The following is an 18,234-nucleotide window of genomic DNA, read 5'->3' on the forward strand; positions in this document are numbered from 1 at the left end:
AGTGGGCCGAAGGGCCTGTTTCAGTGCTGTATCTCTAATCTAATCTAATCTAATCCTCTGAAATGGCCTAGCAAGCCACTCAGTTGTCAACGGCAATTAGGGATGGACAACAAATGCTGATCTTGCCAGCGACGCCAACATCCCATAAAATAATTTTTTTTTAAATTCTTTCCTCTTGAGCATGGCAAGATTTGGACTTTAGCATCTACTGCTACCCTATTGAGATCAGCTAGGTCATCACAGATCAGAATATTAAACCTGGGATTTTTCAGGTCCCTATAGTTTAGTACCACACCATGCAATGCTTTATTTAATGAACAATCTAATTTTAAACCTAATTTCAGTAAATAATTGTATTTTCTGAGTGCATATATATTTCATAATAAAAATAGCTTTTTGTTAAGATGCCCATATGAAATTAGTCAAACGAAGGTTTTAGTTATGGCTATTGGGGGTGGGAGAGCTGTTGATCACATTCCAGCACCCCATCATTCTAGCCAGAGTTCAGGTGCAGGAGGGCTGCCTATCCAGGCAGGTCGGGGCACTTAACATGGCAATCACAATGTGATTTTTAACTACAGAAATTGGGACAACTACAGAAATTAGGACACCTGCAGGGTGCCAAAGCTGCTAGCGAAACCTGGGAGGAGGCAGCAGAGTGGCTGGAAGAGGCCATGGTAAGTATTTAAAAAGAAAAATTCTATGAGGATCTCTTGTGGGCTAGGAGAACCAAGAGTGCTCCTGCAGACCTTGCAAGAAATCAATGGGCCTCCCCAACCTTGACCTTCGCTCTACCTTCTACCACTGACATCTGTTTGAAACTGCCTCCCAGCATTAACCTTATGCTATGGACTGTTCCCTTGTGTTCCCGGTGCAAATTCGTGTTCCCACCTGTCAGCCTTGAGGTCAATCTCACCAGCTTTGGGCAGGAGTCAGTTCAGAGCAATTCGAATGAGGCCAGCAGTTAAAATTACATGGTTCACACACTCCACTCCCGGTAGGGGCTTTCCTGCCTACCATTCACCCTAAATACAATACGAGTTAATATTGGGCTGTAGAAATAATTGCAGTTATCACTACATGAATTGCTTGCAGTTAGTATTTTTTTTAGCCTCCATGTTTTTTCTCCTGTGGAAAGCTGCAAATATAGTTATTTACTGTGGAATAGACATTTTGGGATATTATTTCATAGAATATTATAGAATCATACAGCACAGAAGAAGGCCATTCAGCTCATTGTGTTTGGGTTGGCTCTTTGAAAGAGATATCCAATCCCACTCCCCTGCTGTACTGAATCTGCTTCCACCACTTTTTCAGGTAGTGTATTTCAGATTGTTAAAAACTTGCTGCATGTAAAAAAAAAATTCTTCCTGTTTTCCCCAATGGATTTTTTGCCAATTATCTTAAATTTGTGTTCACTGTTTACTGACCTTTCTGCAGGGGGAACGGTGTCCCCTTCCCTATGTTATTAAAACCCTTCATAATTTGGAACATCTCGATTAGATCATTCATAACTTCTCTGCTCTGAGGTGAACAAACCTAGCTACTCTGTCCACATAACTGAAGTCCATTATCCCTGATATCATCCTGGTAAATCTCCTTTGCACTGCCTCCAAGGCAATTGTACTCTTATCTAATTCAGTTTAAAAATGGATCTGGAACAGAAAGTATTATATGAATACACAAGATTTTCATATTATACACAATCTCTGCAGCTCAGTGCAACCTATTTCAGCAGCACTTTGTTCCCCTATAACAATACAGTTTTTGCATTCATTTGTACAGAAAAATGAAACCTCATTAACTACATGCTTTAAGTAAACTATAAAAGCCAATTTTTTTCACGCTTATTCTTGCACTGGCAAGTGCTGGAATCTGAAAACAAAATAGCTAATACAGCACAGCAGGCAAGCAAAATACTATTTAGTCATGCTCTTAGTTTTATATTATAGGCAAAGGGGACTCCCTTGCTGCACGGGATCTTTTTGTCTTATTGGGGTAAAAGTTTGGCAATACTAAGAGTGGAGCAGTTACACCCCACAGTTAATAAGACACATTGTTGCAGCAACATGCCTGTCAGTTGTACAATGCCTGTTAATCTGCAAAGTAAGAACTCTCATAGCTAAGTTCACTGACCATAGACATGGTTCTTGAATTGAATAATCATTACAATAATTTTAAAATACACCTGACAAGGCTGAATGAAGACGGCCTCTGGGCAAGGCATCCAGCACTTTTGGTAAAGTGAATGTTTTAGGATTTAAATTTTTTTTATTAACTTAATTTCTAGCGAAGAAATTGTGGTACAGCTGCCTGATCATCCAGTGGGTAGCACCAAACAATCAAGACTCTGATTTCATTCTTGCTCTGTAGTGATTTAATTGGTCTCAGTTGAAACAGCACTTGCTGTAGGGTAGGCAAGGAAAAATCAGCCAGGATTTTCACTTCTGATTGTTAGCTGCTGAAAAGTACACATGTCTGAAGAGAATTGGACTTTGCTACATGGCTGAATAGTCCACTGCCATTCACTAACTAGATTCACTCACTAACAACTAGAGGGCAGCCAGTAGCTATGGAACTATATCCTAACCAGTAGGAGAGGAAGGGAAAAAGTTGATCTCTCAAAAAAATGTAGAACATCACATCTTAATTTGCATCTCTGTAACTTGCTACTAGGTAGTGTGGGAAAATGGCTTGGTTGATTGGTCTCGTTATATTTTTTCGCTGCTATACAGAAAAAACTATTGGTCTTTACAGCAGCACAGTTGAAACTGGAAACTCATTATATCGAGAAAAGTAGGCACAAATTTTTTTCCTTGTATTCTGTGAGGCAGCTCTTCATAATTTTACTGGATTGACAGTTTTGGATTTTCCCATTACAAGTGATTTGTGTCTCAAAACCATTTATTTATGTACATCTCTAATTTTGCTGTATTGCTTCCTCCATAGGCAAGTGCACTACCTGGATCTTCTTTTAATCTTGCACCATCTCACATGTTTGGCAATCGATTAAATCCCAACTCAGCAATGGCAGCTCTTATTGCACAGTCTGAGACCAATCAAGCAGGTAAGTTTGAACAGAGTTGGAAGGGGCAGGAAAATATAAATGGCGTATGATTTCTGGGATTTTTATTTTTGAGATATGCTACTCCCAACTAGTTTTTCACCAGAAATTGCTTATTGATTAACTTAGTACTGTACAGAAATTTAAAAAAAAAACATCAAATGGCCAGCCTTTATCAGTTTGTGCTACTATTTATCTTTTCAAAATCTCAGGCAGATTTCAGGCAATCTGTTTCAACCTGAGACGGTGCTGGAGGGAGGAACAGAATTGGTGGGAAGGGTACTGAGTTTGTGGTGAAGACAATGATTGTGGTCTTATCAGCGTTTAACTTGACTAAATTGCGACTTATCAGACAAACAGTTCGTCAGCATTGTGTGAACAGTGGTGGAGTGGAGCTGGGTGTCATTAGTGTACATGTGAATGCTAAGCCCTGTTTGTGAATGGTGTCGCCAAGAGCAGCATGTAGATGAAGAAGGAGAGGAACTGTATCAAAGAAAATGCAAATAATAAACAAAATGGGCAAGCCGATACCTCACTTAAGGCATCTGAACCTTGAGAAGAGGTTGAAGAGATTGAGATTATTTTCTCTGGAGAATGGAAGGTTATGGGGAGATGCTGTTTAAGCATTTAAGATTCTTAAGAAAATAGATCAAATAAACTCTGATACAAAAGCAAAATACTGCGCATGCTGGAAATCTGAAATAAAAACAGAAAACACCGCCAGACCTCCTGAGTGTTTTGAGCATTTTCTGTTTTTTATAACTAAACTCTGATATGTTTAAGATGCCGCAAACTCTGGAACCAAGGCTCAAGCATTGAAGAGGGATGGACAGTTTAGATTTCAATTACTTTATGCAGAGGGTAGTAACGATATATGGCAGACTGGCTAGGTAGGCAATGAAGACCAAGGGTGTGGTAAATTTTAAGGGAAAATTGGATAGCTATTTAAAGGAGTATGTGATTGAGCAATATTCATGTTTGTGACTGGCCAGATGGACTAGATCATGCTTTCCAGTCTTGTACCTTACTATTAAGTAAAAAATACAAAGAATTTCACAATCCAGCAAATGGAATATCTTGAATTGATTCCAAGTCCCAGCCAGTATTAATCTATCAGGGAACAACAATGACAGTGCAATACACTTTCATTTCTGTTTTGGATATTCATGCGAGAACCATTGTCATTACTTCTTTCATTATTAGACCAGAAGAGTAAAGGGAAATGACAGGAGGGCAAGTGTTTTACCTGCCTCTCTGAACAATTTCTTTTGGAGCGAAACCTATAATTGGCCATTTATTTCCTTTTCCTCCTTGTTTTTGTAGGAAATGTAAGTGATAAAGTCCTTTTACCCCAACACAAAATATTGGAATCATAGAACAGTAATTAAATGTTGGTCTGTACTACAGTTTTGTATGATTGAAATACTGTGGTATCCAAGATAAAGCCTGGCTACCCAATCCGAACCAGACGAGACCCAACTACACTTGTCAGGTTCGGGTGGGGTCGGGCTGGATTGTGCTGCTTCCGGGAAGTCACAGGATCTGGCTTACCCATGTTTCCCCACAACTCCTTCTGCCAGTATAGCCTGTTGCCGGAACGGATGAACGATATTCGTGTCAGGTCGGGCGCAAAAAAAATTAAAGGACTCTGGATCGAGTTGGCGGTGGTTGGGCCGAGCCAGTCTCGGGTTTTAATTTTATACCCGTCTCGGGCTTTAATCCAAGAGCAAGGATTAAATGAGAAACCATGAATGGTTCAGTTTTACGCTGATTAATTGTTGTTTACTGTCCTTTTTCTTTCAATTGCTTTAGCTGACTCATGCAGATATTCTCACTTCAAAGGAAGAATTTTTGACTTGGCTTTGACGACTTACTGAACAAAATTTTAGAAAAATTTGCAAATAGCTGTTTGAGACTTCCATCCTATGAGAAAATAGTCCATTGCTCTTTGATTTTTCCAGGAAGCTGGTTACTTGAAGCAGCTTATATCTTCTTTTATACCATTTTAGACAAAACAATTTAGATGTCAGAAGGAAAATGTTAATGCTATTGTTACTAAGTGTTGTAGCTCATTTTTCAGTGCCTGTAGTGTAAATGTTTGACTAAAGTTATTGGTATACTGGAATGCTGCAATGTCTCTTGTGACTAAAGTGATTGATGTGTTCATTCTCTTAGTTTTGTGCAGTGATTAAGAACACACCTCTATATTTTGTCATGAATGGGCTGAGTCTCCCTTTTTATTCATTTTATTAGATTACTTTCTACGTCAAAGATTTTTGAATGCTCCAATATTAAGATTTTGGTGCAAAATGTAAAACCAGAGAAAGATCAATAATTACTTTCTATGTCACCTATTAGAGAGATCATTTTGTTTTAAAAGCAGAAAATGTGTCCCTTTCAGTTTTAGCTTCCCTTTATTAATTTTGCTGGTATTTGTCTCAATTACTATTAATAATAGTAAGTTATCCTCTAACTTTTAAAGAGGAGATGGACTGGCTGCTTCATTTTTCCTAAAGTATCAGTGACATCTGAAGGAAGCCATACTTTCTATTTCTCTCCTCCCACTCACAGCCTCCTGGGGGAGGGCTAAACCAATTTAACAAGAATGAATCAGTCATGCTTTTGGCTTGGAGAGGTCAGGAGGTCAGGTGACTCAATAGTGTAAGGGAAACCCCTGCAAGGGGCCAAATTGGGTTCTTTATGAGTAAACAGATCTTGTTTTTAGGCTGGCAGTTGGTTAGTCAGCACTCAGCATAAATGACTGCCAGCAGATTGGGCTTAAAATGTAAATTTACACCACTGTAATGCAAAAGAATTGTGAAAAACCATAGCAAGTCAGAATGTAGCTGGTTCTTAAGATTTCCCTAATTTTTCTTGTGTTGACACTTTTATTGGGAAGGGGTAAGGGCCATATTATGCAAGGTACCTTTGCTTCTAATCCCATGCCCCAATTTCTTGTAATTATTGATCTTTCTCTGGTTTTACATTTTGCACCAAATTCTTTGAGGCAGGTTTCAATGTCACATGATAACAAACAAACATGCCTAAACCATCCCAATTTAAGTCACTGTTGTGCATTTCCAGCATTTTCTGTTTTTATTTCAGTTCCTGCTTATTCTACATTAACTTCAGTAGCAGGAGCACATCAAAAAAACTGAAGGCTGTCTTGGAGGACAACATGTCTGACCTCTACTGTGGTAGGGACCACGGACACAGAAGTAAGTCCAGGGAGTCCATAGTCTCGAGTCCACGTTCAGAGCAACAGCCGAGGTAACCCCTAGGCTTCTCCAAGAGCCAAGATATGGTGCTTTAGATTCCTATGGAACTCCGTAGTCACCATTTATTGTTCCCACCCAAATTTTCCTGTCCAATATTGGCTGGCACAGATTGATAACTAGCCTAACATACATAAGAACAAAAGAACTAGGAGTGGGAGTAGGCAATTCGGCCCCTCGAGCCTGCTCCGCCATTCAATATGATCATGGCTGATCTCATCTCAGCCTCAACTCCACTTTCCTGCCCGTTCTCCGTAACTCTTCAACCCTTTACTAATTAAAAATCTGTATCTCCTCCTTAAATTTACTCAATATCCCAGCATCCACCGCACTCTAGGTTAGTGAATTCCACAGATTCATGACCCTTTGAGAGAAGTAATTTCTCCTCATCTCTGTTTTAAATCTGCTACCCCTTCTCCTAAAACTGACCTCTCGTTCTAGATTGCCCCACCAGAGGAAATATCCTCTCTATGTCTACTTTGTCAATCCCCTTAATCATCATATATACCTCAATTAGATCTCCTCATTCTAAACTGCTCAATCTCTCTTCATAAGACAAACCCCTCATCCCTGGAAGCATTCTAGTGAACCTCCTCTGAAAACTGCCTCCAATGCAACTATATCCCTCCTCAAGTGAGGGATCAAAACTGTACGCAATACTCCAGGTGCGGTCTCACTAATGCCTTGTACAGTTGCAGCAACACTTCCCTACTTTTATACTCTATTCCTTGAGCAATAAATGCCAAAATTTCATTTGCCTTCCTTATTACCTGCTGCACCCGCATATAACTTTTCTGCGATTCATGCACGAGGACACCCAGATCCCTCTGCACCGAAGCACTCTGAAGTTTCTCTCCATTTAGATGATAATTTGCCTTTCTATTCTTCCGACCAAAGTGGATAACCTCACACTTATCCACGTTAAACTCCATCTGCCAAATTTTGGCCCATTCACCTAACCTATCCATATCCATTTGTAAATTTCTTATTTATTGCAACTTACTATTCCACCTATTTTGTGTCATCTGCAAATTTGGCTATAGTACCTTCTATCCCTGCATCCAAGTCATTAATATAGATTGTAAATAGTTGGAGCCCGAGAACTGAACCCTGTAAGCACCCCACTAGTTACATCTTGCCAACCAGAAAATGACCCATTTATCCTGACTCTCTGTTTTCTGTTGGTTAGCCAATCCTCTGCCCAAGCTAATAAATTACCCCTAACCCCATGTGATCTTACCTTGTGTATTAACCTTTTGTGTGGCATCTTATCAAATGCCTTCTGGAAGTCCAGATATACTACATCTACAGGATCCCCATTGTCCACTTTACTGGTTACATCTTCGAAGAACTGCGCATCAGACTTGGCCCCGGGAAATGCAGAATGAACAGATTATTTGGCCCCCGGAAAGGGTTTTTATCACTGCCCCATGTGGCTATAGAATTGATTTTGCCCTTCTTTGTTGGGGCATATTGGTGGATTTTCTTTTTTTTGAAGTTGTTGCTTTTTTCATGGTATTACAAGTTTCCAGCTGGATTTCTTTCCACTATTTATTTCAACTTTTCTAATTTCTCTCCTGTTTATTGCAGTTTTTTAACTTTTGTGTTGCAGAGTACTGAATTTTGCTTTGGAACTTGCAAACAAAAATCTGCTTTAGAAATAATATAAATTTCAATTGACTGTTGGACCTCACTCCAAGTTTTCCATTGCCTCAAGACTGTGTTGACTGCCACAAACACTCTTTTTACTGCGCTTCACAAACTTTTCAATTCACTAAATATTCCCTGAATTAAAAGAAAGAATTGGCATGGGTGGGTCATCTTTAAATGAGTACCAGCTCCTAGTACATTGAAGCTTGATTATTTAAGATACAGTGATTCTTTCAGAATAGTGAAACCTTGGTTTCCAAGTTAGCACAGGGCTCTCCCAAAAGACAGAGAATGAGTGAGGAGGTGTTAGTCATTGCCACTGCCTGTGGGCTCAACCTCTGTGCAAGATATTGGATCTATTCAAGTGATCAGAACATCCCAGTTGTCAACTGGAATAAAGGATTATTTCACTACTGGTGGCACAGTCTTCAAATTCAGCCTAAACAATTGGTTTCTTCCATTGATGTAATTTTAAATTTCTGTTGAAGCTGCTGAGAAACTGTTATCGATTGGGATTGACCTTGACAGTGAATCTCAGTTGTATTTGACTGAAGACTCTACACCAGTGCCAACATTCATCTCATGATCATTGCTCTGTGAATGGACTTATCAAGAAGATATATTTGAATGCTCCAATATTAAGATTTTCCAGAATGTAAGCAGCTTCATTGAAGTGCCTTTCGTCGCTCCTCTGCCAGTGATGTTGCTAGTCCAGATAGAAGCATGGCGGGTAGTTTCAATCCTGTTCTTTGCACCCAAGATAATTAATGTAGAGGAAGCAACAACTTTCAGAATAATGGGGTAATTAGCTGGGTTTTAGAAAGAAGCTTCAATTTATGTTCATTGAGTCTAGGTTATGGAGCTTCCCTTGATGGGAGGGAATGCTAGTATGGTGGAGGAAAAAGGGGATCATGTGTTTCTTCTAGAAATAGCTTTAAATGACCCAAATGCATAGATAAAGTTTTGTATGATTCACTGTCGACCTTGGCTGTGTGGTAGCACTCTCACCTCATTAGAAGGTTGTGGTTTTCAGTCCCACTGCAAAGGCATAATCTAAGCTGACTGAGTACAGTACTGAGGAAATACTACACTAATGGAGGTGGTCCAAAGTTCCATGATTGGGTTATTCTACCATTTTTGTATATTAGTATTTTGAAGTTGACCAAATGAGGAACCATGTTCAATTAAATACCAGATCTGATGCTCAGAGTTTAGTACTGCAACCCAAGTGAAAATCAGATGACCACAATGCCCCTTGTGCATTTGGTGTTCTTTTTAAATGTTCCCAGTAAACTTAATCTGCATTTTCCAACACTTATTCTTCCATAGACAATTGTTGTTTTGGAACTCTATCCAGAGAGGCTTAAAAAAAATACTAGTCAACAGCATACATGCCAGTTGTAAATATTTTAAGGCAGCAGAAAACTTTTCAAACATTGTGTCAGTTTATTAGTATTCACAAGACAAATCGGCATTTTGAATTGACGGGGCTTGTCAGTATCAACTAGTCAAATCAGTTGGAAGGTGAGTCTGAAGGCTATCAAAATGAATCAGATTTATTAAAGGGCAGGACTGTGGCCAACTGAATCTAGCTAGAAGAAGGAATTTGAACTTGTCGGTAGCATTTGTTGCTGGCACATCAACTTGAGGCAGGAAAGTTTGAGCAGCTCGAGCAGGTGCACTTAAGTGTTTATCTCCAAAATAAGAGTTCTTTTTAGCTGATCTCCCATGGTATTGTGCATTAAGTTGAAAGATTTCTTTTAATTCATTCATGGGATGTGGGCATTGCTGGCCAGGCCAGCATGTATTGCCCATCCCTAATTGCCCTTGAGAAGGTGGTGGTGAGCTGCCGCCTTGAATCGCTGTAGTGCTTGGGGTGTAGGTACACCCACAGTGCTATTCGGAAGGGAGTTCCAGGATTTTGACCCTGCAACAGTGAAGAAGCGGCGATATAGTTCCAAGTCAGGATGGTGCATGCTTGGAGGGGAATTTGCAGGTGGTGGTGTTCCCAAGCATCTGCTGCCCTTGTCCTTCTAGGTGGTAGAGGTTGTGGGTTTGGAAGGTGCTGTCGAAGGAACCTTGGTGCGTTGCTGCAGTGCATCTTGTAGATGGTACACACTGCTGCTGCCACTGTGCGTCGGGCTGCTTTGTCCTGGATAGTGTTGATGTTCCTGCATGTTGTTGGAGTTGTACTCATCCAGGCAAGTGGAGAATATTCCATCACACTCCTGACTTTTACCTTGTAGATGATGGACAGACATTGGGGTGTCAGGAAGTGAGTCACTCGCTGCAGAATTCCCAGCCTCTGACCTGCTCTTATAGCCACAGTATTTATGTGGTTGGTCCAGTTCAGTTTCTGGTCAAAGGCAACTCCCAGGATATTGATAATGGGGGATTCAGTAATCGTAATGCCATTGAACATTAAGGGGAGATGGTTAGATTCTCTCCTGTTTGAGATGGTCATTGCCTGGCACTTGTGTGGCGCGAATGCTAATTCGCCACTTATTAGCCCAAGCCTGGATTTTGTCCAGGTCTTGCTGCTTCAGTATTTGAGGAGTCGCGAAATGTGCTGAACATGGTGCAATCATCAGCAAGCATCCCCACTTCTGACCTTATGATGGAGGGAAGGTCATTGATGATGCAGTTGAAGATGGTTGGGCCTAGGACACTACCCTGAGGAATTCCTGCAGTGATGTCCTGGGACTGAGATGATTGACCTCCAACAACCACAACCATCTTCCTTTGTGCTAGGTATGACTCTAAACAGCAGAGAATTTTCCCTGGTTCCTATTGACTCCAGTTTTGCTAAGGTTCCTTGATGCTATACTCGATCAAATGCTGCCTTGATGTCAAGGGCAGTCAGCTCTTTTGTCCATGTTTGGGCATTAGTGTACCAGATGGGTTTTTGCAACAATCGACAGCGGTTTCATGGTCACCACTAGACTAGCCAGATTTATTAATTGAACTCAATTAATCTGTCGTGGTGGGTTTCGAACCCATGTCCCCAGAGCATTAACCTAGGCATCTGGATTACTAGTCTAGTGACATTACCACTATGCCACCGCCTCCCCAATTATATATTTTATAACAGTATGAGTGACTGGTTACAGCCAGTCATTGTGATACTTACAGGATATGTGTGTGTTATATACAAGATATATAATATATTGGACGTTTTTGAGGCTAGGGGTTGGGCCATTTTGGATTGTTAATTTAGGTGTTAGTTTATTTTCTTCAAGACTGGTTGCATTAGATTTTTTTGAGTAAATAAGAGGAATGTTCCCTGGTGTGGTTTCATTAAATGGCTTTATTTGAGCAATCCTGTCATTGCAATTGCAGAATTTAGAAATAAACTAAGGTTTAGGGTTAGAGTGGCACAACCAACAGTTTTCATTAAAAAAATCAGAGATTTCTAGACTTAGGCTTTAACTACTATGAAGTGTAATGGAGACTCTTGGCCTGTTTTTGGCAAAGTTGTAGAGCTTGGTTATGTTAGATAACTTTGAAAACTGTTTTGAGTTTGCTGGTGGCAGTCCCTTTGCTAGAATGCAGTAACTGGAGAAAGAATTTGTACTGTCAGTAGTGGAGTATTTTGCAACTGCAAGTGAAATGTGAGGAGTGGCAATAAATATATGAAAGGTTACAAATTCCCAATCTATTACATTTACTTAGCACAAAATTCATTTCCCCATGTATGTTTCTGCAAACCAGTTTTCATCCATTTTAATTTTTGTTTCATGTTGGCACGTGTAATGATTTTTATTTTAAGTAAAATAGAATAAATCTGACAAACTCAAACTAGCAGTATATGTAGAAGTTACTGATGGTGGTAATACTGGATGAACACAGCATATTCATGTTATTTCCCTGCTTTTTTAATGCATGAATTAACAGCGACATTTGAGGTTTGACATAAAAATACATAGAAAATACAGCACAGAAACAAGCCATTCGACCCAAGTAATCTGTGATGGTGTTTATACTCCGCAAGATTCTCCTCCCACTCCATCTACCTCATGGCCTTTCAGCATATCTTTCTGTACCCCTTTCTCTCTTGTACTTCTAGTTTCCTTTTGAAAGCATTTAAGCTATTTGCCTCAAAGATCTCTACCAGGCCACCTCTAAGACTTTTTTCTAAAGTAAAAAGCCTGAACCTAGAGTCAGAACGGCACAGGAGGAGGCCATTCGGCCCTTCGAGTCCATGCCAGTTCCTGCAGAGCAATCCAGTCAGTCCCATTCCCCCACTATCTCCCTGTAACCCTGCAGCTTTATGTCCCTCAAATGTCCATCCAATTTCCTTTTTGAAATCATTCATCATCTCCACTTCCACCACCTTGTAGGCAGCAAGTTCCAGGTCATTAACACTTGCTGTGTAAAAATAGTTCTTCCTCACATTCCCCCTGCATCTCTTGCCCAAAACCTTAAATTATGTCCCATAGTCCTAACTCATGGGAACAGCTTTTTTTTTTGTCTACCTTATTTAAACCTGTCATAATTTTATACTCCTCTATCAAATCTCCCCTCAATCTCCTTTGCACCAAGGAGAACGACCCCAGCTTCTCTAAACTAACCTTGTAGCCAAAATCCCTCATCCCTGGGACCATTCAGGTAAATCTCCTCTACACCCTCTTAAGGACCCTCACATCCTGGGGAACTGGACGCAATACTCTAGTTGTGGCCTAACTAGGGATTTATAAAGGTTCAACATAACCTCCCCGCTTTTGTACTCAGTACCTCTATTTATGAAGCCTAAGACAATTATAGAAAGTTTACAGCTCAGAAAGGGGCCACTTGGCCCATTGTGTCTGCACCGGCCAAGAAATGAGCTAACCAGTCTAATTCCACTTCCCAGCATTTGGTCCATAGCTCTGCTGGTTATGGCACTTGAGGTGCATATCCAGACACCTTTTAAATGAGTTGAGGGTTTCTGCCTCTACTACCCTTGCAGGCAGTGAGTTCCAGACCCCTATCACCCTCTGGGTGAAATTTTTTTTCCTCGTTTCCCCTCTAATCGTTTTACCAATCACTTTAAATCTGTGCCCCCTAGTCACTGGCCTCTTTGCTAAGGTAAATAGGCCCTTCCCATCCACTTTGTCCAGGCCTTCACAATTTTGTACATCCCAAGCAAATCTCCTGTCAGCCTCCTCTGTTCCAAGGAGAACAACCCCAGCCTATCCAATCTTTCCTCATAGCTGCATTTTTCCAGTGCTGGCAACATCCTCAAATCTCCTCTGTAGCCTCTCCAGTGCAGTTATATCCTTTCTGTAATGAGGTGACCAGAACTGCACACAGTACTCAACCTTGTAGCCAAACTAATGATTTATACAGTTCCAGCATAACCTCCCTGCTCTTATATTCTATACCTCGGCTAATAAAGGAAAGGATTCCATATGCCACCTTATTGATTTGTCCTGCTACCTTCAGGGGTCTGTGGGCATTTACTCCAAGGTCCCGCACTTCCTCTACACTTCTCAATATTTTCCCATTAATTGTGTATTCTTTTGCCTTGTTTGACTTCCCCAAATGCATCACCTCACACTTCTCTGAGCTGAATTCCATTTGTTACTTTTCTGCCCACCTGCCCCATTGATATCTTTCTGCAGTCTACAGCTATCCTCCTCGCTATCAACCACATGACCAATTTTCGTGTCGTCTGCAAACTTCTTGACCATGCCCCCTACATTTATGTCCAACTCGTTAATATATACCACAAAAAATAGGGGACCCAGTACTGAGCCCTGCGGAACGCCACTGGAAACAGCCCTCAAGTCGCTAAAACAGCTGTCAGCAATTACCCTTTGTTTCCTGCTACTGAGCTAATTTTGTATCCACCTTGCTGCATTTCCTTGGATCCCATGGGATTTTATCTTTTTAAACCAGTCTGCCATATGGGACCTTGTCAAAAGCCGTGCTAAAATCCACATAGACCTCATCCACTGCACGACCCTCATCAATCCTCCTTGTTAGTTCTTCAAAAAATTCAATCAAGTTAGTCAGACACAATCTTCCCTTAACAAAGCCATGCTGACCATCCTTGATTGATCCATGCCTTTCTAAGTGACCAGTTTATCCTGTCTTGCAGAATTGATTCCAATAATTTGCCCACTACCGAGATTTGACTGACTGGCTTGTAATTATTCAGTCTATCCCTCACTCCCTTTTTTTTTTTTGAATTAGAATTAGAACATTACAGCGCAGTACAGGCCCTTCGGCCCTCGATGTTGCGCCGACCTGTGAAACCATCTGACCTACACTATTCCACTTTCATCCATATGTCTATCCAATGACCGCTTAAATGCCCTTAAAGTTGGCGAATCTACTACTGCTGCAGGCAGGGAGTTCCACGCCCTTACTACTCTCTGAGTAAAGAAACTACCTCTCACATCTGTCCTATATCTATCACCCCTCAACTTGAAGCTATGTCCCCTCGTGTTTGCCATCACCATCCGAGGAAAAAGACGCTCACTATCCACCCTATCTAACCCTCTGATTATCTTATATGTCTCTATTAAGTCACCTCTCCTCCTCCTTCTCTCCAACGAAAACAATCTCAAGTCCCTCAGCCTTTCCTCGTACGACCTTCCCTCCATACCAGGCAACATCCTAGTAAATCTCCTCTGCACCCTTTCCATAGCTTCCACATCCTTCCTATAATGCGGTGACCAGAACTGCACGCAATACTCCAGGTGCGGTCTCACCAGAGTTTTGTACAGCTGCAGCATGACCTAGTGGCTCCGAAACTCGATCCCCCTACTAATAAAAGCTAACACACCATATGCCTTCTTAACAGCCCTATTAACCTGGGTAGCAACCTTCAGGGATTTATGCACCTGGACACCAAGATCTCTCTGTTCATCTACACTACCAAGAATCTTCCCATTAGCCCAGTACTCTGCATTCCTGTTACTCCTTCCAAAGTGAATCACCTCACACTTTTCCATATTAAACTCCATTTGCCATTTCTCAGCCCAGCTCTGCAGCCTATCTATGTCCCTCTGTACCCTACAACATCCTTCGGCACTATCCACAACTCCACCGACCTTAGTGTCATCTGCAAATTTACTAACCCACCCTTCTACACCCTCTTCCAGGTCATTTATAAAAATGACAAACAGCAGTGGCCCCAAAACAGATCCTTGCGGTACACCACTAGTAACTAAACTCCAGGAAGAACATTTGCCATCAACAACCACCCTCTGTCTTCTTTCAGCTAGCCAATTTCTGATCCAAAGCTCTAAATCACCTTCAACCCCATACTTCCATATTTTCTGCAACAGCCTACCGTGGGGAACCTTATCAAACGCCTTACTGAAATCCATATACACCACATCCACTGCTTTACCCTCATCCACCTGTTTGGTCACCTTCTCGAAAAACTCAATAAGGTTTGTGAGGCACGACCTACCCGTCACAAAACCGTGCTGACTATCTCTAATGAACTTATTCTTTTCAAGATGATTATAAATCCTGTCTCTTATAACTTTTTCCAACATCTTACCCACAACCGAAGTAAGGCTCACAGGTCTATAATTACCAGGGCTGTCTCTACTCCCCTTCTTGAACAAGGGGACAACATTTGCTATCCTCCAGTCTTCCGGCACTATTCCTGTCGACAATGACGACATAAAGATCAAGGACAAAGGCTCTGCAATCTCCTCCCTGGCTTCCCAGAGAATCCTAGGATAAATCCCATCTGGCCCAGGGGACTTATCTATTTTCACACTTTCCAAAATTGATAACACCTCCTCCTTGTGAACCTCAATCCCATCTAGCCTAGTAGCCTGAATCTCCGTATTCTCAACAACATTTTCTTTCTCTACTGTAAATACTGACGCAAAATATTCATTTAACACTTCCCCTATCTCCTCTGATTCCACACACAACTTCCCACTACTATCCTTGATTGGCCCTAATCTAACTCTAGTCATTCTTTTATTCCTGATATACCTATAGAAAGGCTTAGGGTTTTCCCTGATCCTATCCACCAATGACTTCTCGTGTCCTCTCCTTGCTCTTCTCAGCTCTCCCTTTAGATCCTTCCTGGCTAGCTTGTAGCTCTCAAGCGCCCTAACTGAGCCTTCACGTCTCATCCTAACATAAGCCTTCTTCTTCCTCTTGACAAGCGCTTCAACTTCTTTAGTAAACCACGGCTCCCTCGCTCGACAACTTCCTCCCTGCTTCACAGGTACATACTTATCAAGGCCACACAGTAGCTGCTCCTTGAATAAGCTCCACATTTCGATTGTTCCCATCCCCTGCAGTTTCCTTCCCCATCCTACGCATCCTAAATCTTGCCTAATCGCATCATAATTTCCTTTCCCCCAGCTATAATTCTTGCCCTGCGGTATATACCTGTCCCTGCCCATCGCTAAGGTAAACCTAACCGAATTGTGATCACTATCACCAAAGTGCTCACCAACTTCTAAATCTAACACCTGGCCAGGTTTATTTCCCAGTACCAAATCCAATGTGGCCTGTCTACATACTGTGTCAGAAAACCCTCCTGCACACACTGGACAAAAACTGACCCATCTAAAGTACTCGAACTATAGTATTTCCAGTCGATATTTGGAAAGTTCAAGTCCCCCATAACAACTACCCTGTTACTCTCGCCCCTGTCGAGAATCATCTTCGCTATCCTTTCCTCTACATCTCTGGAACTATTCGGAGGTCTATAAAAGACTCACAACAGGGTAACCTCACCTCTCCTGTTTCTAACCTCGGCCCATACTACCTCAGTAGACGAGTCCTCAAACGTCCTTTCTGTCGCTGTAATACTCTCCTTGATTAACAATGCCACACCCCCCCCCTCTTTTACCATCTTCTCTGTTCTTACTGAAACATCTAAATCCCGGAATCTGCAACATCCATTCCTGCCCCTGCTCTACCCATGTCTCCGAAATGGCTACTACATCGAGATCCCAGGTACCAACCCATGCTGCAAGCTCACCCACCTTATTCCGGATGCTCCTGGCGTTGAAGTAGACACACTTTAAACCAGGTTCTTGCTTATACGTTACAAAAGTACGAAAGTACAAAAGTACGTTAGCAGTCTTCCAATCCTCCAGCACCAAACCTGTATCCAGCGAGGGTTGGAAAATGATGGGTCAGACCTTCCGCTATTTTCTCCCTAACCTCTTAATAGCCTGGGGTGCATTTCATCTGGACCTGGTGATTTATCCACTTTCAAGGATGCTAATCCCTTAATACTTCTTCTCTCCTATGTTTGTCACAGACAATATGTTGCACTGCTCCTCCTTAACTGCAATATCTGCATCGTTCCCCTCTTTTGTGAAGACAGACACACAGTATTCATTCAGAACATTACCAACATCTTCTGCCCCTACATGTAGGTTGGCTTTTTGGTCTTTTATGGGCCCTACTCTTTCCTTAGTTATCCTCTTACTGTTAGTGTATTGATAAAACATCTTTGGGTTCAATTTGATTTTGCTTGCCAATATTCTGTCATGCCCCCTCTTTACTTCGCTAATTTTCTTTTTGATTTCACCCTCCACTTCTTTCCTCGGCTTTCTGTAGTATTGAGTTCTCTGTCGGACATAAGCTTTCATTTTCAGCCTTGTCTTACCCTGTAAGCACCTTGACATCCAGGGGGCTCTAGATTTGGGCATCCCACCCTTTTTTCTTTGTGGGAACATGTTTACTCTGAACCTCTTGAATCTCCCTTTTGAATGCCTCCCACCGCTCTGACTCCGATTTACCTTCAAGTAGCTGTTTCCAGTCCATTTTCGCTCAATCACCCCTCAGCTTAGTAAAATTGGCTTTGTCCCAATTGAGAATTCTAACTCCTGTTCTATCCTTATCCCTTTCCATAATTATGTTAAACGAACTGAATTATGATCACTATCACCAAAATGCTCTCCTGTTGCCACTCCTTCCACCTGCCCAGCTTCATTTCCTAAAACTAACTCCAAAACTGTGCCCTTTCTTGTTGGACTTGCTCCATACTGGCCAAAAAAGTTCTCCTGAATGCACCTAAGTAGCTAAAATCCCCCACTATTAATGCCTTATTGTTTTTGCACTTCTCAGAGACTTGCCTACATATTTGCTCTTATATCTTCCTCTGATTGTTTGGGGGTCTATAGTACACTTCCAGCAGTGTTATTGCTCCTTTTTTGTTCCTTAGCTCAATCCATATGGCCTCATTTGATGATCCTTCTAACATATCATCCCTCCTCATAGCTGTAATTGTTTCTTTGACCAAAATTGCCATTCCTTTTTTTTTAT

The 18,234-nt window shown here is 41.4% G+C and overlaps 1 protein-coding gene across 9 annotated transcripts in view; it reads left to right on the top strand.

The window, feature by feature from the left end:
• mllt10 (MLLT10 histone lysine methyltransferase DOT1L cofactor) overlaps positions 1-18,234 on the top strand; it is a 361,967-nt gene that overhangs the window by 261,687 nt on the left and 82,046 nt on the right. For all 9 annotated transcript variants that reach the window (XM_068013613.1, XM_068013608.1, XM_068013670.1 and 6 more), the window contains one exon: positions 2,950-3,067. In XM_068013613.1, coding sequence (XP_067869714.1) covers positions 2,950-3,067 — 118 coding nt within the window. The remainder of the gene's footprint in view (positions 1-2,949; positions 3,068-18,234) is intronic.

Source organism: Heterodontus francisci, chromosome 2, assembly GCF_036365525.1.
Source record: "Heterodontus francisci isolate sHetFra1 chromosome 2, sHetFra1.hap1, whole genome shotgun sequence".
Taxonomy (NCBI): Eukaryota; Metazoa; Chordata; class Chondrichthyes; order Heterodontiformes; family Heterodontidae; genus Heterodontus; species Heterodontus francisci.